Raw genomic sequence first — 21,885 nt, 5'->3', positions numbered from 1 at the left:
CATTCTCCTCAAAATTTTATGGGGATATTACCTTAGAACCGTAGGGCACGTGCCATATTCAAGACATCACAATGCTTGCATTTTACCACTCTATTTTGTTGTGGTGTAAAGATGCAACTATGTTGATGCACTACCTCTTGATTACGAAGGAAAATTTTGGTTTCATTATTACTTCAAAGATGTTGTATTTGGATACCAAACTGAGTTTTGATAATAGAAAAAAAATCTTGCATAAGCTGCAAGGTTTTAGATTTACATCTCATTAGATAAACCCAAGCACTTCTAAAAAATCATCAACAATGTTTAAAAAATAATGAGCACCCAAAGTAGAAGGGCTTTGGTATCCTCCCCACAAATCGCAGTGTATCAATTGAAAATGAACACTAGTTGAGATGAAGCTTATGGAAAAAAGCAAACGAGATTGTTTGGCAAAATGACAAATATCACAATGATCATCAAATAAACAAACATATATCTTATTGGAATTAACAAAAGTTTGCAAATATTTATTAGAAATGTAACCAAGTCTGGAATGCCAAATATGGGCAGGGGCAAGAGCAATCACGGTTTTCTCAGTAGTAGTCTAAAAAATATAGAGTTCATTCTGCCGCTTACCCGCTTCAATCGTCTTTTTCGAGACACAAACCGACAACAAACAACGGTCATTGTCAAATATAGCTATAAAATTCAGGTCTTGAGTGAGTTTGCTAATGGAGATTAGGTTGATCTTAATTTTGAGAATATACATAACATTTGAAAGATGAATTTTGGAAGAGATTATGGCATTCTCGATATAAGAGACGTGGGTTGGAATTTTATTCAGAAGGTTAACAGGAGGGCAAGACGCTGGTATAGGTGAAGTGAGGTTATAGAAAAATCCAATCATATGATCGGTTTCACTGGTGTCAAGAATCCATTGTTGTAAAAGAGAAGCGATGACAGTGAGGTTCAAAACATTACCTGTCATATTCACTTGTGGATTGCTCGATTACCTTGATTGATAAATGCAAAAAAGTGTTTAATCTGATCTTTTGTGAACAACGAGTTTGGTGTGGACTGATCGACTGTGCTTGCAAGGGCCGAAGGTTTCTGTTTTGCATTATGCGTCCCATCACCTGATTTTACTTGATTCATGCCCCTCTCATTTTTCTGATTAGGAAAATCGTGTAAGTGGAAGCATTTAGCCTTGATGTGGCCGACTTTTTTGAAGTGATCGTAGTGCGGTCGAGATCGGCCTTGACATGATCTTTCTTGGGTCTCGACTATCGCAGCAAGGGAGTTTCAATAGCAATATTAAGGATGATGTGTATGCCATGTTGTCGCTCTTCCTGCATGACTAGAGAATAAGCCTTCGATACGATCGAAGGCAATTGTATGAGGACTTGACTGCAAATCATGTCATAGTTGTCATTTAGTCTCATTAAGAACTAGATGAGGCAATCCAATTGTTGACGATCATGTATGGTCTTCATGGCACTGTAGGCGCATTCAGAAAGAGGAGTATATGAATCAAGTTCATCCTATAGGCCCTTTAGTTTTGTGAAGTATTCTACCACTGAAGATTGCATTTACTTCATGTTTATTATTTGATGAGGGATCTGATAGATCTTTGGAGCATATGATTGAGAGAATTGATTCTCCAGGTCCTTCTATACCTCTGTGGTGCTTTGAGCATATATAACACTTTTTGATAAATCCTTATGAATAATATTGAAAATTCAAGAGATGACCATAGTGTTAAACCACTCCTAGGGAGCTATCATCTTTGGTGGATTCGCGGGTTTCGTGATGGTGCCATTGACGAAGTCCATCTTGTTCTTGGCATTGAGCACCATAGACATTGTCTGCTTTCATATCGAATAATTCTCTCTCTAAGAACTTGCAATACAAGCAATGCTCCTCGGCTATCATAATGGTATGTATAAAAAGGATTAAAATCTATTGCGTCTTCATCCTTCTCCACTTGACTACCATTGGAATCGCTATAAGACATGAATGATGAGCCTCAAGTTCCCTGCTCTGATACCATGAAGGAAATTCAGAGATCATGAAAAAGGGTCAATTTGATATTTCATTTACTTGATTATATTCATATTACATCGTACACACTATATATACATTTTACAGAAATGATATACAGCAGAAAAGATTGATATGCAATAGGAAAGATATACGTGTGGAAACGGTTATGGTGGAGTATCATCTTTATCCTCAAGATAAGGAAAAAAATCAACATGATTTGGTGAAATATCTGGGTAATGCACAAGATATGTGCTTTCCTAACATACATAAAGACCTAAATTTGAACCATAAGTGAAAAAGTCTTGAAAAGGGAGAAGGGGGGGGGGGGTGGAAGACCCTGTTTAGCCAACTCAAAAAGTACTGACACATTCTTAGAGATGACTGCTCAATGCTCTTGAGGATGAACCACAGGATTCAGTTCTGCTCTGCAGTCAACTCTTCATCTAACATTGGTTTACAATTCCATTTAAAAGACCACATCACTAAGGTCATCCATGGGTATATCAACACCACAAATTTCAAAATCATCCAAGTTATTGACATAAGAATTCTCATCTTTCGTACGTTGATTCTCTCCAACATTGTTCCTCCAGATCAATTTGTTGGTAGATCTGCATTTAAACATAATCAATCAAGAATATAAATTGTTTGTGTGAGTGTGTGCATGTATGAATGTGTGTGTTTATTCACAAGAGCAAACCTTGATAGTGGTAGGATCATTCATGAATTCTTTACAGCAGTAGGAACCAACAAAGTCACAAAACTACATTTTGTGGTTTCAAGGTCAAGCATACTACTCTAAGGGGGGGTTGCGTAGTGGGGTGGGGAGCAATCAAGGTTCGATTTTCATGGAGCATCGCCCCTCTGTGGAAGCCAACGCATAGCATAGGCCTCAGAGGCAGGGGTCCTAGTCTCAGATTTTTACGCTGCCAGCACAATGATCGTAGGTATGGCAGGCTGAGTCAGTGTGACCAGATCTTCGTGTTGGGTGCGGTTGCTTTGGGTTATAAATCCAAAAAGGTCAAGCACACAGTTGTTGGTTTATAGGTCATAAACATATTAAAAACATAGATTTTTTAATGGATAAGAATAATAAGAATATAAGAGCATGAAATGCAAGCAGAGGTCTACCCCTAAATGCATCAGAAATTAGCCCATTTATGATAAATGGATTACAAGGCTTTAGGAGCATGAGTTCCACAAAAGTAATCAGCAAAATGAACATACACAACAAGAAATCATCTTTCCAACATAGTCTTAGTGTCATGCATTTGCAGATACCACTAATCACTCCAATATGGACAAAGAAAAATTGAGCATCATGAAAAGCAATAGAGAATAAATAATACCTACCAATGGGGCCTCCTCTTGTTTGGCAGGAGCAGTTAGTGCACGTCACCTTGTGTTGGGATGTTGCAAGTTCGAACTCCAAGTGGTATGGTTGTATAACTGGTAGGGGTCTGCCTAACCCCAACTTTCTCTATCGAAAAAAGAAAAAAAATACCTCCTTCAACCTCCCACTTCTGCTCTTGTTCATGAATCGTCAGATTCTAGAACTCTTGAATTGGCACTGGTCTGGAATTCCACGTAGCAAGTGAGCCTTCACTTTTCTTTCCTTTGGATGCATTTGCTGATAGATCTACATAAACTGCAATCAAATAAAAATATATTGTATTCAAGGTACTTGATATTATAGCAAATTTACATGGACTAGTCCCCTTAAGAACAAAGAACAAATTCTTTTTGCTTCTTTTTATTTTTAAGCTTTCGTGAGGAACTACTGTTCTAGAAAAATATTAACCTTCCCATAGTGGATGGTGGAAGCAAGCATAAGTCCAACATTTTCAGGAGGCATTTGTTTCAATGAAAGTGGGCCTCTTATTCCATAAACGCTGAGAAACAAACACAAGGGGTTTGCACAGTGGGGTGGGGGCTTTGGCTGTTAGACGGGCACTTAAGGTTCGATTTTCATGAGCATCCGCTCTCTACAAAAGCTGAGACTTATGAGCAGGGTCTCAGCTTCAGAGTTTTACACAGACGACAACCATAGGTATAGGTATGGCAAGCTGATCAATCGCGACCAGGTCTTCATGCCGAGTGCAGTTTCTTTGAATCATAAGTAGAAAGAAAGGACGCAAAGAGAAAGCATCAACATACGAAGAAACGGCAGTCCTAGAATGCAACGAACACCCAAAGAACTGAAAAGCTTTTTCGGTTTACCAAAACCCCATTAGAAAATAACCAAAAAAGCAAATGTCGAAGCGTCCACTTAGCACCAATATGATTCTCCATTGGTGGTTTATCAACCAAAATCCTAAAACCTCTGAAAACACGAAAACTATTTGAATTCCTGGTAAAGAATTACTGTGAAAAAAGGAAATACCAATGCACAATTATAAGCCACAGATTTCAAAACCAGAGAAAATAATAAAGAGAGAGAGGTGCATTTGTTGGCATATCTACATTTAAACATAATCAATCAGGAATACAAACTCTCTCTTTTTTTGTGTGTGCGCCTGAATGCGTCCATACACCCTATTCAGGGTAATTTTTTTTAAAACTGCCCTAGAATCAGAGACCTAATTGTGCTGACTTTGCACGACGTACTTACCGTTGTTGTCCTGATGGACCTCCACTAGATATCCTTGAAGGTAATAAATATAATGGAGTGAAGCTTTTACCACATGTTAAAAGTAGAAGAAAACTTTTAATGTTAATGTTTAACAATGTCGGTTTTTATTTGTAATGGTCAACTTCATCAATGGCTCTATAATTATAACATGATTAAGAACACATAAATAATCACCAGCATAATGCATCGAGGGGAGTCAGTTAGCTTCTAACCACACCCTTATGTGCTTTTATGAAAGTTCAAAAGCAAGACATCCACAGGGGTAAACCTTGATGGTAGGGATGGAAGTGCGGGACCACGCCCCATTTGGATCGGGGATGGATGACATGAAATAGGGATGGAGGCAAGGATTGAGGTTAAAATCAAAACATGTGCGGAGATGGACTTACGCTTTCCCGCGCCTTGCCTCATTCCCTATCCCCGTTAGTAAACTTTTCTCTCCTTCTTTAGGGATGGCAGTGAACCGAGGGGAGATGGGCGGGCACATTTGAACCGGGGATGGAGGACATGAAATGGGGATGGAGGTTAAAATCAAAACCTGTGCAGGGATGGATGGCAGAATTTTGAGACGGGGCGGGGATGGAAATTGTCTGCCACCCCTGCCCTGGTTCACTGCCGTCCCTACTTCATAGTAGTGTGATCGCACAAAATTTGTGAAGTCTTTTGTTTTCGAGGTAGAAAGCTAAGGCTTAGATAGACTCGTACCTTTTTTTATATTTATACTGAGAAACTGCCCCCAAGATCAGAGACCTAGTCAGCTGGCTCTACGTGTCGTACTTACAATCACTGTCCTGACAGCATAAAACTCAATGGGCTTACCCCTTGCCCCCAGGGAGTTGCCACGTTTCAGCTTGCTCAAGGGGTGATCCATGAGATTTCAACCTAGACCGCCTGCCTAGCAGCTTAGGCCCCAACCCACTCTGTCAAACCCCTTTGGGGCCAGACCCCTACCTGTTCATTGAAAAAAAAAGTTTAAATAATTACGTATTTACAAAGGTTGGTCTTTTTTAGCAGTAGGAATCACCAAAATTACAAAAACTGCATATTGTGGTTTCAAAGTCAAGCACACTGCTATCATTTTTTAGGTTATAAGCATGTGAAAAACACAAATTTTTTAACGAATAAAAACACAATAAAAATATAACAGCATGAAATGCAAGCAATGGTTTACTTCCAAATGCATCAAAATGATCCCATTTATGATAAATGGATACAAGGCTTTAGGAGCATAAATGTCACAAAACCCATGGGAATTGCAGAGTTTGGCAACGAAAGATTGCAGGGATAAAGGATGAACAACAAACGTAAAGAGATCTTCCTCATCCAAGAACTTGCCAGAGAATTTATGTTTATTGCATATGCCTGGAAGAACTGTTACCATGCAGCATTTTTGTTTATTGCATTCTAAATGTTTTCAAAAACTTTAGCATAGCTTTCAAGACACCATTTAACAAGTTGAATTTGTTCAAATTTAGCTTGACATCTTTATGATGGTTTTTCATGAATAGAAAAAGGAACATATTTTTTATGCCTTCAACGTAGCAGTATATACAGGAAAGATTGCATGCTAGGAAGAACTGTTGCCAATGGTGGTGTCTCAGCCTTTGAGGGCCTCCTCAGGTGCTCCAAATGGAACCCATCATTTTTAAAAGACAGTACAATCATTTTTCGTAAAACTTTTGAGGTCTCCCTGCCTAGGGTTGGGCATCGCCTGGGTCGTTTAGAGCTCGGCCTGTCAGGCTTTAAGTGTGGCCCAACCCGAAGATGGTCCGACTCATTTACTAATAGGCTGAGCTTTGACACGGTTCTTAACGGGATCAGGTTTGAAGAGCAGCCCATGACCCGGCTCATTGGCCCAATGCGCTAATGTGAAGCGGGCCCAGCTCAAATCAACTAATTAGGTAAATAATAAATAATTAATAAGTTTCTATATACCTAACTAATTATCTTTCTAGTTTTCAGAAACTTAATGTAACTAATTAGGTAAATAAGAATAGTTATCAAGTTACTATAAAATTATTTATTTTTAAAATATATATATATATTATTAAAAAATAATAAATAGGTCAGGCCTATTGTGCCGACCCAGTAGCCCGCATGCCATTTGAGACCCAGCCCACGTATAAAATAGGTCGGGTTTCGGCCTGTAGCTAATGGGCTCGGGCCTAAAACCTTGATCCAAACCCAACCCATGGTGGGCATGGTCGGCTTGGCTCATCGGGGCCGCCCAGCCCATTGCCCACCCCTATCTCAGCCCATCTGAAGTACACCCAGCTTCTGCCTTGTGAAAAGGAATGCCCCTATTTAGGTTTTAAACCATGGTTTTGCATGTCAAATGACAAACCACTATACCCTTAGCTTCTAAGGTGGACTATCTTAAAGTACTTTTGGTTAAAAAAAAATGAGGTTGAAGCGATTGTTGGGTGAAAAGTTCCACAACGTTTAACCAATGGTTGTCAGGTGTTTTTTAGTTAAAGATTTACAGCTTGGTCAACTGATGAATTTCCTACACGAGAATTGAGAAACTTCTCTCCCAAAACCTGACATTTTTTTAAAAGCCTCTGCCAAAGTTAACGAACAGTATACAGTGATTAGACCCTCTGTCTGAAAGAACAATTAGTAGCAAAAGACTTGGATAGAAATGCCTAAGTCAACCAGTGCCAACTATTCTTGATTCTTGAATAAAGCCTCACATATCTCCATCCTCCACCAGGGTCTCTCTCTCTCTCATCCATGAAAACTCTCCTTTTCCTCCTCTTTACAGCAGCAGCTGCAGGTATGCCTCCATTTCTTCCTTCCACCATCACCATTAAATTGAATCTTCATGCTATATATATGTAATCTCTCTCTCTCTCTCCCAGATATGCTGCAGAATGGAACTTTGAAATACCACCTCAAAATATAACAGTGAATAAAATTGTACCAGTGGCGCTCTTTACACCATCCAACCCATTCCTGGATGGAGCCTCAATGGTACTGTAGAGTACAGTGCTGCTACAGCCAACATATCTTTGCCTGGAAACGGCCATGCACTGCAGCTGGGACATGATGGCAACATCAGCCAAGTTTTCAGATCGGATGGCTCCCATGCATACATGTTAACGTTCAGCCTGTCACCTGGAAGTAGCGACGACAACTGCTCCACCAATATAGCAGTTAACATCTCTGCTTTGTAAGGTCATATGGCCATAAGTGACTGTCGGAGTGGCTATTCCAACAGTCACGTTTCAAGAGAAGTGTCTCTTGAGGTTGGAAGACATTTCAACCAACACATTTCAAGAGAAGAGTCTCTTGAGGGATGAAGGAATTTCTCTCAAAGGTTGTGTCCCAAAGCTTGAACCCTCTTTGTAGTCTATAAAATGCAAGTGAAACAGTGTATGGAACATACAACACAAGATACACAAGAATTCATAGCATTAAGAAAAGAAGAGAATTGAGAGTTCAGACTCCCTGGCGATTTCGAGCGTAACTGTGAAGCCTTCATCTCGGCTGCAAATTCAGCCCCGTACGTGGTTGCTACCCAACATTGGTATCAAAGCACAGGTTAAGCAAGTTCGATAAAGACCTTTGACAGAGCTGCCATAAGCAACCTGTGCGTGAAAGTGTGTTGACGCAGGAATCGATCTCTAGTGACGCTAGATTGAAATGCCTTTTTTTTTTAAGGCAGGGACTCATCGCCGAAAAAGAGGCACATAAAAAAAAACAAATAGGAGGTCAATTATATTTTATGATTTAGACAGATCGGTGAACCAAGGGTTCCCGATTTGCATAAACTCGAAAGAAAAAAAAAACAGGGGAAGAGGAAGAGGGTTCGGTTGATGCCCTCTTCCCACTTTCTTTTTAGCATCAGCCCTCCCACCGAAGAGAAATTACAACGGCAGAGAGCGTTGACTATCGATATTCACCACCGAGGTGTCGGTAGTGGCGTTGTTGCCAGTTTTTTTTTTTCTTTCAAGCCCTCAAAACCCCTCATCGGCGAAAGACCCACTCTCTGAGGACGTGTGGTGACTACCAGTCACCCTGTTTGGTGCGGTGGAGGAAGGCTATCGGGGTTAGTCACCGGGTATTGTAGCGTGCGACGACTGTCGGACCGGACGCCTGCAGCGGCGTGCAATGATCGTCGGATAGGCGGTCTGCAGCAGTGTGCGACGATCGCCGAACAAGATGCCTGCAGCGGCGTGCGTCGACTGTCGATCACTCAGTCTCAAACGGCATCCTACCATCGACTAATAGCCGAGTGCCGTGAGCACTCATAGGAACACCGACCAAACCCTCTTTTTTCGTCTGTAAAGACATCAAAAACCGAAAAAAAAGAGGATGAAATAAAGGGAAAGGGATTCTTGCATATCTGGGAATCGTCGGACACGTCGGAGGGAGTCACCGAAAGATTTTTTGTCAGAAAATTGAGCACTGCTCCGACAGGCAGCGACGGTGGCCCTTCTCTGAACTTTTTTCCCTAAACTTTTCTTTTAACAAATAGGAACCCTAATCGGGTTCCTCTTTGTTTTAACTTATAAAGATTAAAATAAAAAAAATAAAAAAAATCATAATAAGCTTGAAATTTATTGAAAATTCAGAAAATGGGTTAATTTTCTTAAACAAATAGAAACAACTCGTATCTAACTTTTCTAAAATTACAGAAAAGTAGCTCTTTTCTTTTCTGATTACTTCAAAAAAATTTGTAATTTTGGAAAGGCACTAATATTTTTGAAATTACAGAAAGATGATCAAATCTTTCTGTTTAAATCAAAATTTTCTATTTTAAGGTTTCTGTTTTGAGTTTTGCTTAAAAGGGCTTCAGCCTTTCTGGAAATTGCAGAAAAGCGTATGAACTTTCTGATTAACTCAGAAAGTTGCATAAACAGGTTTTTGTGTTTTTGTTTACACACAACCCCTCTTAAATACTTTTTAAAATTATAGAAAAGTGGTTCTGAGTTTCAGAAAACCACCTGTTACTTATCTTTGTCAAAAAGTGCTTAAATTTAACAATTTTGTGAGTTTCTTGCATACTTAAAGATTGTATTGAATGATAAATTAGTTTAGAAGGATTAAAACTAGTTATATTTACATATATTAGTTGGAATATACTTTATTAATTCTTATATTTGTTCATAATTAGGAAAATGGCAAATCGAATAGTCATGGCTGAGTTGTCCAAAATCGAAAAACACAATGGAACGAATTTTGGAATATGAAGAAGAAAAATGAAATATCTATTGACACATGACAAGACCCTATACGTATTGAACAATGTGAAATCTTCATTAACTGATAAATCAACTGAAGAAAAGAAGAAAGCTTAGAACAAGTTTATTGAAGATGATCAACTTGCTCGAGCAACTCTTCTAACATTTATGCAAGATGATCTCATCTGAGTATTTGAAGATTTTGACACTGCGAAGAGAATGATGGAAGAAGTCAAGAAAAAGTATGACATGACTTCAGAAACCCATATTCAACTTCTTCTAGAGCAGTACAACTCTTGCAGGATGAAAGAGTCAAATAATGTAGTTGATCATGTGAATCAAATGTTGGTAATGTCTAAGGACTTAGCCATAGCAGGAAATGATATTCCCACTACAAGAAAAACACCAAGTAATGACGGACGCTATCCGTCGCCAATTCTGTCGCTAACGTGTTTAGCGACAGATTAGCGACGAAGTTGCGACAGATAGCATCTGTCGCATAATTTTACTCGCTAAATCCCAACAAAATTTATTTGTCGCCAGTTCGTCGCTAATTAGTGACGGCCTTGCGACGGAGTATATCTGGATAAATTCTGGCGCTAACTTTTGGTCGGCAAGTTAGCGACGTATTTGCGACAGAATACAATCCGTGGCAAAACATATCATCGCTGAAAAGTAGCGATGGATAATATCTGTCTCTAATCCATCACAAAATTTTAAAAAAAAGAGCCACTGAGGCGTGCGCCTCACACACCTTGAGGCGCACCTCAAGCCGAGGCGTGCACCTATAGTACAATATAGTGCAAGTCTTGTGAAAAGGAAACAATACAAATATACATAGTAGAACAAAAATTAAAAGACTATACGATCTGCAGAATAAAAGAATAAATGACAATACTAAGTTACTAACCATAAAAGGTAATACAATGAAAAAGGCAAATACTTTTAATGAAGTATGCAAAGGAATAACACAGGTTGATATTCTCACAGCTCCAACTCAAATGTGAAACCAAAAACATCATAGAAATACTTTATAAAATCCAAGACAGACCCGACTTCATCTTTTATCTGAAAAAAATCAATACATTTGTAATTGTACCTCGAGAAGTAGCTTTGACACGTATAGAGCAGTAAAAGGCCTCATCATCTTTTAGCATTCTCCTAAAATACATCCCATTCTTAAGGCACCTTCAGAACATGAAACCAAATCTTCATAAAGAAGGAAAACTGTGAGCAGAACAACAAATGAACTACACTGTAAAACCAATTTTTTTTTCAACAGAACACAAGGACAGCCAACTGCCAAAAATTCTTGCAAAGTGATCTCTTCTCTTCTACTCTAGAAGTATCTGTTAGTTGTCTGCATCACCTTCTTCTTCAATCTGAGGTTTTGATGGAGCTTGGCCAGCGCCTGCTTCTTCTTGATGCCACTCACAATATCATCAATCCTCAGAAGCATGGAAGCTGCCTCAATGGTTGTCTTGAATGCATGCACTTTCACATTATAGGCATCCCAAATCTGAAACAAAGAACGGTGGCCAAAACAATAGTCACTGCTAGAAATATACACAAGCAAAATAAATAAATAATCAAACCATACCAGTACCTTACGTTCTTTCATGTCTGCTATTACACCTGTATTTCCATCTATCCCAACCCAAGCATTTTCACCATTGGCATGTTGCTGCAGAAGAATACAAAATGTTTTGAGGAAGCAGAATGTGTATAGAACCTAGACCAAGTTCATTCAACAATAATGTAGACACAGATACCACCATTTTTCTGACTTTAGCATTTTCAAGAACTTTTTTCTCAGAAAAGGAAAATTTGGTATTTCACTTAAGAATACAAAAATTAGTCCTCCAACGTCTTTTTTTAAGGGAATAACTTCTTACTTGAAATCATTTTGGCTGTGTTTTTGTTGCTTTACAAAAATTTTCTTTCTTCTCATTAAAAAAACGGCTTATAATAATTAGTCCTCCAAAGATAATTTACTTCAATGCCAAAAAGTATTTTGAAGTTCAGAGAAAATAAAAATTAAAGCAGAATGATGTTGTTACATGAATATATCTTCTAATTTGTTCACTAGTTTTGTCCACCATTACCTGAAATACCTTGGTCCCTCCCTTATGTGTAGCCTATGCATTTGATCTCATAATGCGTCACAATCGGACTCAGATAACAGGTCTAAAGTGTACATTACTAATTCAAGCACAAACATTGACAGAACCGATTGTTAAAATCATTGACCATAGATTGCAGAGGAAAACTAAATTTCCACAGTATTCTCTATAGGTCTAAGACATTAGGAAAAAATAGATAAAAAGAAAATTAACAATATTTAAAGATAAAGAACCATTCTTAGTGCAGATAGAATGAACCTGAACATAAACTATAGGAAGTTAGATTCTATGATGGTCAGATTCAAATACTATATGACGTTGCAACAAGAAATTAATAACAGAAAAGGAAAACCACATGTCAAAAGAACACAAGGAAAAGAAAAAAAAAACGGAAATGCATGAGTATACTAACAAAAAACTAGAAATAGAAACATAAACAGAAGAAATAAGAAAAATCAACAAAGGTATGGATGTTAAATAGATCATAAGTAAATACACATGACAAAATCCAATTATGTTCACTCACCTCCACCACCATTCATGATCTTCAGCAACAAGCTGAAAATATGTCAGTGCCACAGTAATGAATGCAATGACAATGATAAGAATGATGAAGGCAATGAATAGAATGCTATAGATTGTGTAGATTCTATGACCCCATACACTCGCAAAGATGTAGTAAAATTCGATATAGATAGCACTGAAGAGAAAGAATCCAGCCATGGCCATTTGGGGAACAGTTCCTCTGTACCAAGGCAATGGTGGAATTTCCGTGGGATACTTTGTGGTCCGAACTGGAGCTTGGAACTCGGCCTTACTGTTCTTACCAGCTATTCCACCCAAAACAAGCAAAGGCAATGTAACTAGCATCCATATGAGAAGAATAACCAGGATGGTGCCAAATGGCAATGCTGCAGTAGCGCTATACACTATAGCAACAGTGTTCATGAAACAAAACATAAGGAACAGAGGCCCGCAGAAAAGCCATCCAGTCAACAACAAATTCCTCACCTGTAAAACCAGATTGTGTGTCAAATAGAGTCCTCTCAGTACAACATCTAGGAAAGCATGCTTCCTGGAGGACAAAAACACATACCCAGTTTGTTCCCTCAAGCTGACGATAGAAAGAAGTTGCAGTGTAACCAGCAATACCAGATGTAAACGCATATATAAGAACCAGTGCAGTGAATAGAGCTCCTCTGTTATATGGATAGAAGACCCCAACTAATACAAGGATGAAAACGAAGATTGTTCTGGAATTACATAGATGAGAATCAATTTTTCATACAATTGCAAAATGATTCATGAACGTTGCAAATTCGAGTGGAAATATGACACTTACAGAGTCAGCAGCTGTGTCCCGGACCCAAGAACAGCAGAAAATAAGGACTTGTATGGCGCAACCACCAAACGATCGCCATTCAAAACCTCCCCCAGAGCTTCCCTATTCTAGGTCACGTGACCTACATTAGCGTCACCACGATCATTGAAACCAACAACAAAAGAAACAAAGGGGAAACCCAAAATGGGAGAAGCCCAACGGAGTCGACATGGGGGAGGAGGGAGGCAAAGCGCCCTAATTTGTTTCTTTAATCGAAAATTAGCGTAACGAGAGAGAGAGACTGAGGGAGGGAGAATTTAGCGCCCTAATTTAATCAAAAATTAGTGACGGATTTCGCAAATCCGTCGCTAATTTACGATGAAATATTTCCCTCGCTAAATCCGTCGCTAAGTTGCTACGGTTTTCGCGACAAAAATTTTTTTATCTCCAATCTGTCAATAATTAGCGACGGATTTGCGATGGAATTTGTGTCGTCGCTAATTTCGAAAATATTTTAAAGATTGGCAACGGATAATGTTCTCTCGCTGATTCCATCGCTAATTTGCGATGAAAAAAATCTGTCGCAAATGTTTGTCGCTAATCAAGGTTTTTCTTGTAGTGTCCCGAGCTTATACAAATCCCCACCATATTAAATAGTTTTCCTCCATTATGAAAGATAGTGTCGATTGTCATAAGGTTAAACCAGAAAAGCCTTACTCTAACAGAGCTCCCTCTGCAATTAGCTCTTGAGCAAGAGCACATATCAAAAGACAAAAAGGGAGAAGTTATGAATACTCAAGAATCTTTTTCAGCAAATTCTCACAAGTTTAAGCCTAAAGGCAGATTCTTCAAGAATTTTAAGAAGAATAAATTCAACAAGAAGCGTTCAGTGCAAACCAAGATCTCCAAGACTGCAATCAGGGGGGCATGTTTCTCTTGTGGAAAAGTTTAGCATTTTAAGAATAATTGCCCAAATAGAACCAAGAAAAAGACTCCAGAAAAGCAAGTAAATGGAGAACGAGAATTAGTAGGCACAATCCACCTCAAAATTGAGAAGGTAACATTCTCTCCCTTTTTAAACATGTCATGTCTCAAAAGCAAAAATCAATGAAAAGCATGAGAAAATACATGTCTTCACATTTGGCTTATAGCCATACTTATCTTTAATTGCTTCATGATAACATGAGGTTGTTTGAGTCACAATTAAAACTCTCAATAAGAAGAAATATGAAAGCATGCTTAGTCGTTATGTTTATTTGTTTGCCTTGTACTCTCTCAAGTGGAGATCCTTTTTTAAGATGGATCTCTACTTTATTCTCTTATTTTCCCTCCTCATTTTCTTTCTTACTATGGGCATGTACATGTTTTTGCATTTGTGATTCGGATGCCACATTATATCACATAATTCTTGGCCTGTATCAGCAGAAAATTGATACTCTTCACCCCTGATTGAGCTATTTTTTAATAAATGTACACAATACCTAAAATTAATTTTTTCTATTATTTTAATAGCTTTAACACATTTTGATTGACACATAATATGTTTTAATTATTTTTTAGCTGATTCAGAACGATTCACTTGAGTATCAATATAGGCCGATTCACCTGAATCGTTAGCCAAATGATACAGGGCCGATACCGATACTGACAACATTGGTTATGATAAATTTTTTTTCCTTTGGTTAGCCTTTAGCAAAAGGTTTTACTAAATGATCATTATTTGGTTTTTTAGCAAGTCATTCAAAACCAAAAAAATATTAACGGTTTATATCAAATTTAATTTTTTATGATATAGCTGACATACATGATTTAGCAAACAGTTGACATAGTTGGTCAATTTTTTTCCCAATTAGTCTTGATTTTGTGAGGATGAGATGGTTCACACTAGCTAACTTTTAGTTTATCCATAGCCTATCTTCACTAACTCCGGGGTTTCTATTTCTTAGAAAAACTCTTTTTTTGTCAATCTATTTATAGACCTCATGTTTTTTATCTTTTTTTAAATTCGGGGTATTTCAGTAAAATTTTATACATTGACATGCAGAAAATACAAACTAATTTTATTTGATTTGTTGTTAGTTATTAGTGAAATAGTCATGGTATTTGTTGGGGTGGATATGTTTTGATTTTTGTTACTTTATTTGGGTGAGATCAAATAATATTCTTTTAATAAAATTTTTGGCTTTTTGGTAAACATTAGTGCAAAAAAATGATGAACACAATTAATAAGGCTCTTCTATGGCTTCAATCAGTGTTGTCAGTATCTGTGCATATCGGCCGATAGGTATCGTATTGGCAGAAATTTGATATGATACAGACCTGAATATGCTATTTTTTACTAAATATAAAATACATAAATTTATTTTTTTACTAGTATTTTAATAGATTTAACACAGGTCACTTCTGATTGACACATAATATTTTTAAATTATTTTTTGGCCAATTCAAAATGATTCACTTGAGTATCGGTATTGGCTGATTCACCGAAATCGTTGGCCAAATGATTACAGGGCCGCTAGTACATGTGAAGCAGTAGAGAAAGAATGCTTATGACTTTGAAACAGAATCCATATCTTTTCAAAAAAAATCCCACAAGGTTTGTGACATTGGTTTTTGGTTGAAAATTATGTCTTCTATAAGAGTATGGACTGAGTGGCTCCAACAGTTAACAAACGTTTGGTTATCTCATAGACATGGGGTAAGAGAAAAAGAGCCAAAATTTGGAAGCCAACCATGAATTGAAAAAACGATAATATATATATATATATATATATATATATATATATATATATATATATATATATATATATATATATATATATATATACAAAGAGAGAATGTTTGGATGCATCCATTTATCTTGAAAATGTTGGATAAGTTGAAAATTTGAATCGAAACGACAATGCCAATTTCCTTGCTTGGGTGTTTGGATGCATCCATTTATCTTGAAATGTTGGATAAGCTAAAAATTTGAATTGTAAACCACAATGCCAAGTTCCCAGCTTATCTCACTTTTCTGGATATAAGTAGGGACAACCAAACATAAAGAGCTCGAGAACTACCTCTGGCAAATCCAGCAATTCGAGTTGGAAATATTGAACCAATGGCATGAAACGTTATGTTTGAAACAAGTTTTTTTTGTTGAAAAAACAAGTGAATAAAGCAATTATCTTTAACCCACCGCAGTCATGAAATGGGTAACAGAAAGTTTCCTTGTAAAAGAGCCATAAAAGACAAGCTATGCCTGGCCATTTTATAAGGTACGATGGACCGAATGGGGGGCAAGACAAGGGGCGTGAGAATATAAAAATGGAAGAAAACATTAGTCCCATATCGAAGAAGCAGGAGAAGTGCAAGAGGATGCTGGGCTATAAAAGGCCATGGGGCTGCAGTGAATAAACATACTTACCTGGACGGGGTCTATTGGCGAACAAGAAGGCCGATTGCCTAGGGAGGCGGCTTCCATTGCACTTGGGAGGAGCGTCTTTCTACCATCTCCCCAAGTGGGAGAGTGGACGTCATAATTTGTGGTAGCGGGGGAACGCGTTCGCGCGGCCCCCATCAATTCTTAGTCAATTTTTTTTTTCTTGATTTTAGATTTTACATTAAGAATCTTTGATCAATCTTATTTCACTCAAAAAAAATTCATGTGTAAAATTTCACTTAATTCATTTATTTTCATATTATTAACAAGTTTATTATTAATATTTTTTATATCAGGATATTTTGTAGTACGGAATCCATATTTTTGTGACATTTCCAACCCAACACATTACATTATGTATAGATGTTTGGAATCGTATAGATGAGGATGGACTGTACCCACTCACTTATCTCTTTCGTTAATAAATTCTAAAATCCATTCCGTCCCATTGGTTAGGTATTGGAGCAACATTACCTATTGACAAGGTCTTCTCAAATTCAAATAGATCTTGAAATACTAAGATGCGGTATTACTATGTATTTAGTTGGCATTCTTCAAAGTTGATCCTACTTATAGCTACATCTATTTAAAACAAACTTTGTTTCTTCTTTTTTGGTTAGTGTGTATAGTGATTATATATATTACAAATTATTATTCAATTTCAATTCAAATTGAAATTGAATAATAATTTGAAATATAACCTTTCTTGCTTTTTATTCATAATGGACATTGGGCCTGATATCCAATGTGTGTTGGGCAAACAAGGTCCAAACAAGCCTCGCCTTTTTCTTTTTTATGGATAGGCAAGCTGGGGTTAGGCAGGACTCCCATCAGTTATATGCTGGGGTTAGGCAGATCGGATCCCCACCAGTTAAGGTACCATTGGGTTTTGAACTTGCAACATCTCAACACTAACAGCTCCTACCAAACAATCTGAGCCCCCGTTGATAACAAGCCTGGCCTATTTGCAAAATACATAGAGCCTGACAGACATAACCCAAGCCCAATTGTAATTGAGCAGGTTGGATGTAACCTGACATTGGACCCGAATCCAAATTCAGATCCTATTAGTTGGATTTGGTAGCCAAATTCGATCCCAGCCGAGTCAACCAAGTGACTGGGTTGACCCGGTGAGTTCTTGAACCCCCAAGTTACACACCCTTGCAAACAATAGTCGATCCCTTACTCGGACTAGACTTTTTGGTCGCCAAGGCCAAGCTTTAACCATGCACGTACCCTATTGTTTTGTACGTCATCTGAAGTAGGTAGCAAGGTTTGGTCAGCATACGAGATGAGATGAAGAAAACATTAGTCCCATATCGAAGAAGCGGGATAAGTGCAAGAGGGTGATGGATTATAAAAAGCCACGGGCTTGCATTGAAGAAACATACTTACCTGGACGGGGTCTATCGGTGAACATGAAGGCCGATTGCCTAGAGAGGCGGCTTCCATTGCACTTGGGAGGAGCGTCTCTCTACCATCTCCCCAAGTGGGAGAGTGGACGTCATAATTTGTTGTAGCGGGGGAACGCGTCCGCGCGGCCCCCACCAATTTCTTATATCCAAAAATGTTTTCTTTTGTTTTATTTAGTGATTATTAATAGTTGGGGTTCTTGTGCTTTACTGATCATTTGTTCTTTTGCCAACGTTTTTTTTTTCCACTGAAAGGGTTTTAAGTGTCAAGGACTGATGGATGAGAATCTATTACTGTGGCAACCCTAGAATTGACCTTTCATTTTCCGCTGAAAAAAGGTTTAATTGTAATGGTTTTCTATCATTATCAAGATTATGCAAAAGCACAATAACGCCATTCGAGAAGCCATTGTGCCAAAATAACCCATTACCTACCAAACTAGGGAAAAATCAATGTAGATTAATAAGTATGATCCGTGACAAAACAACAGAGATTTAATTGAATACCCCAAAAGTATAACATATCCAACAACACTATAGCCAAAGAATCAGGGTCCATCTGACCAGTGTCTTAAGCTTCTGCTGTTATTGTATTAGCACTTTACCTCTGTATCACCAAAATATCTGAGAAATTTCTACATCTTAAAGATCGACTACAATGTTTTCACATCTCATAAATACACGCACCCTAAAGTGGACTATATATTATCCATGATGATCATGCTCAGGCTGCCTTTGAGATCACTGCGTTGCCCATGTCTGATGTTTGAAATCATAGGAAAAAACCCTCTGGTTTTGAAATTTAGCCTTCAGAAAGTGCCAATTCCACAAGCAACTCTCTGGCACCCATATAGGTGGTACAAGGGAGCCGCTATGGTACTCAAATGTGATCATAATAATCTACAGCTGCTATTCTGAAGGAGGGAAAATGGAGAACATATCAAATCATCAGAATGAAAGCAAATATGTCGGAAGTTGCCAGATAAAAAAAACGAACAGTTTATAGGGGTCAAATGTAAGTAGCCAGAGGCACACCTTTATCTACTGTTTCACGGTATCGTGTCGTGCTTGATACTATGCATTAGAAACGGTGCTTGTCTGTGTTGCACTTTTAAGCAGAGATCTGTATTCCCGACTTCTCGACCATTGATCAATTTCCCGAGCACGTAAAACAGGCAATGGGTGAGGTAATTGTCTTGTTTGTGCATTCCTGAAATGAGATTGTACAGGAACCGATCAACCAATTGCGACTCCATTTCAATATGATGGTTGACTATGGGTCAGTCTACCAAATTGCATCAAATTCAATCACCTTAACCAGATTTTACCGAAACCAGTAAGCTATATGAATCACTGAAGCTAGCATGATCATGTAACTTTCATGCACTTTGAAATTCACATATACAAGCCTTCTATGTCACACGGATACTCCATTTTGGCTCCCGTTCATATTGAAAACTTCATAAAAATGGCTGTATCCAAGTGACGTAGCAAGCCTTACACAGTGAACAGATGAAGATGTGTATATTATATAAATTTCTAGGCATTAAAAAACTTAAGAATAACAAGCATCCATCTTAATGTAAAGCAAAAGGCGGAGCAAAAATGAAAAAGACATCAAAATAGCTGACATTTGACACAAAATTTCGCCTTATATACCACCCCACTGGGCTTGAAGAGGCCTTATCATATGAGCGGGCCTGCTCAAGAAAGGCATCCACATTCAGTTGATCAACCAAGGATGGACAGCCTCCAGCTAGTTTCATCAGTACTGAAATGACCACCTCTTGATTCACAAGAACAAAACAAGTCCAAAACTTGGTAAATAAAGTTTAGAGGCTGAGGAGGACACAAATAAGTGAAAAGGAAACTGGTAAGGCATAAAGCTAAGAAAGAAAAGAACTCTTCTTTGCAAGTACCCAAATATCAAAATAGCACAAGCTTCCCAAAAAAAAAACACTTAGAAACACTTCTTGCTCACAGCAGTACTTGTATACTGCTAGGTAACAGACTATAGTGTGATGCAGAAATAAGGAAAGTTTGAGTCTGAAAACTTTCACCACAGATGGAAACAAAACTATAGTTACACAACATAAAGAGTATCCCTAGGCAAATGTACGCAGATTAGTCCATTCAAGATCATCACGAAGCATCAACTATAGTCACAGAATCATCATATTTTTACAATATATTGAAAAAAATAGCTTTATAATTTAGAAGAAATGGAAATTGAGTCCGAAAACTTTCTAGCACAAAGGGAAAGAAAACTATAGCTATCTAAATTAGACAAGGTACCAGATTTGTCCATTGAAGATCATTGTGAAAAACCTCCATAATCACATAAAACTTCATAATTTTACAATATATTGGACAAACTGGATTTCCCAAGAACTTTTCTGATATTGTTGCGAAAATATCATGGTAATATGAGAACATTATCAAAAAATAATTTATGCAATTAAAACAAAACTGTTAATATGATCACAATTTTCTCAATGTTATTGGAAGCTTTAGTTCTTCTCATTCTATTTCAAAAAGCACTAATAAAAGAATAATTTCTTTATTTTTCCAAACATTTTTATTTTCTATGGAGTATTTTAAGAAATTTCTCAGGTTTACATAAAAAAAAAACTCAACAAATTGTCTCACTAAGATATTGCCAAGAGAGATACTGGATGAGTGGTGTGCATGTGTGTGTGCAGGTGCATGTATGTGTTTGTTTGTACTCAAGCATATACGCCCATGATACACTAGCATTTTTGGTATGTCCAGCCAATCTAAAACTGAAATGGTGCTGAACAAGATGGGTTCTGTTTGGTAAAGCAAATGAGGCCCTTTGAGATAGTGCCAAATCCACCCATTTCCAGTTGCCAGAATATGTAAGTGTAAGCAGTCCATCATACTTTACATATGCATGTACATAGGAGGGATCATAGTCACACTGGACTTCAAAATGCCCAGCACACCTATGTTGATGCTGGTACTTCTAGGTGCTGATGCTGGGTGCTTCTCGGTGTTGACACACAGATATATGATACAATGTAGTATACGTCATACATTGTTTTTATAGATAACCTGTACTGCAAAAAGATGAGATATATTTGACCAGCCTTTATCGAAGAAGCTGATGCATTCAGGAATCTGTACCTTGGGATCTTGAGAAACAAGAAGTGCGGCTCTATCGCAAGTCAACTCTGCTGCACGGAGCCACCTGAACAGTTGCTCTTCCAAATTTTGTGCAATAAACCCACCCAACCCTGAACAAAAGGAGCAACTTATAGAGTGAATTTCATGCTCCCAGCCAAGCATATAATGTATAAATAGGCCTCTACCAGATCACTATCTTACCAGGAAGATTATATGCACCCAACGTCAGAATGTTGGCAAAGGTAAGCCACACACCATGATCACATTTCAAATGGCCTAGCTCATGAGCCATGACAGCCTGGCATGCATGTGAAGGTAAAAGATGTAACCACTTAATTTTTTCTCTCTTAAGAACACAAGCAGAAGAGATGAAAACATCTAATCCACAGCACATACACATTTGTTTCCTTAAGAAACAAGCTGAACAGAGGAAAACAACTAATCCACAGCACATACACATATCCCTCCTTTAGCCATATCAGAACAGAGGAAAACAACTAAACCACAGCACACACATGCCTAGTATTATTAACTGTAGGTTTCCTGAACAAGATAGGAACTACTAAAATTCTCAACCAATACAGAATGGTATTCTGCAAAGAAACATTAAAAAAAAAG

The 21,885-nt window shown here is 37.8% G+C and overlaps 1 protein-coding gene and 2 non-coding genes across 4 annotated transcripts; 2 read left to right on the top strand and 1 right to left on the bottom strand.

Moving 5' to 3' along the window:
- The first annotated feature begins 16,685 nt into the window (after window positions 1–16,685).
- LOC149840554 (U1 spliceosomal RNA) lies at window positions 16,686–16,846 on the top strand. Its single transcript, XR_016431769.1, has one exon. It is a non-coding gene; the product is annotated as a U1 spliceosomal RNA (small nuclear RNA).
- A 1,249-nt stretch (window positions 16,847–18,095) lies between these two features.
- On the top strand, window positions 18,096–18,256 carry LOC149840553 (U1 spliceosomal RNA). The gene has a single exon (XR_016431771.1). It is a non-coding gene; the product is annotated as a U1 spliceosomal RNA (small nuclear RNA).
- A 517-nt stretch (window positions 18,257–18,773) lies between these two features.
- Window positions 18,774–21,568, bottom strand: LOC149840552 (plastoglobule-localized metallopeptidase 48, chloroplastic-like). Of its 2 annotated transcripts, XM_090003203.1 has the most exons (5): window positions 21,469–21,562; window positions 21,268–21,377; window positions 19,771–19,904; window positions 19,156–19,330; window positions 18,774–19,034 (listed from the first exon to the last, which is right to left on the bottom strand). In XM_090003203.1, the coding sequence occupies exons 1-4, from the start codon at window positions 21,557–21,559 to the stop codon at window positions 19,195–19,197; spliced, it is 471 nt and encodes a 156-aa protein (XP_089859329.1). In that variant the 5' UTR covers window positions 21,560–21,562; the 3' UTR covers window positions 18,774–19,034; window positions 19,156–19,194. The 2 variants fall into 2 exon arrangements, 1 of the variants encoding a protein (XP_089859329.1); XR_016431398.1 differs by lacking the exon at window positions 19,771–19,904 and having other exon boundaries at window positions 21,469–21,568.
- Window positions 21,569–21,885: the final 317 nt, after the last annotated feature.

Source organism: Nuphar pumila, chromosome 4 (genome assembly GCF_984573655.1).
Source record: "Nuphar pumila chromosome 4, dmNupPumi1.hap1.1, whole genome shotgun sequence".
Classification (NCBI taxonomy): Eukaryota; Viridiplantae; Streptophyta; class Magnoliopsida; order Nymphaeales; family Nymphaeaceae; genus Nuphar; species Nuphar pumila.
This window is presented reverse-complemented; position numbering and strand designations above follow the sequence as displayed.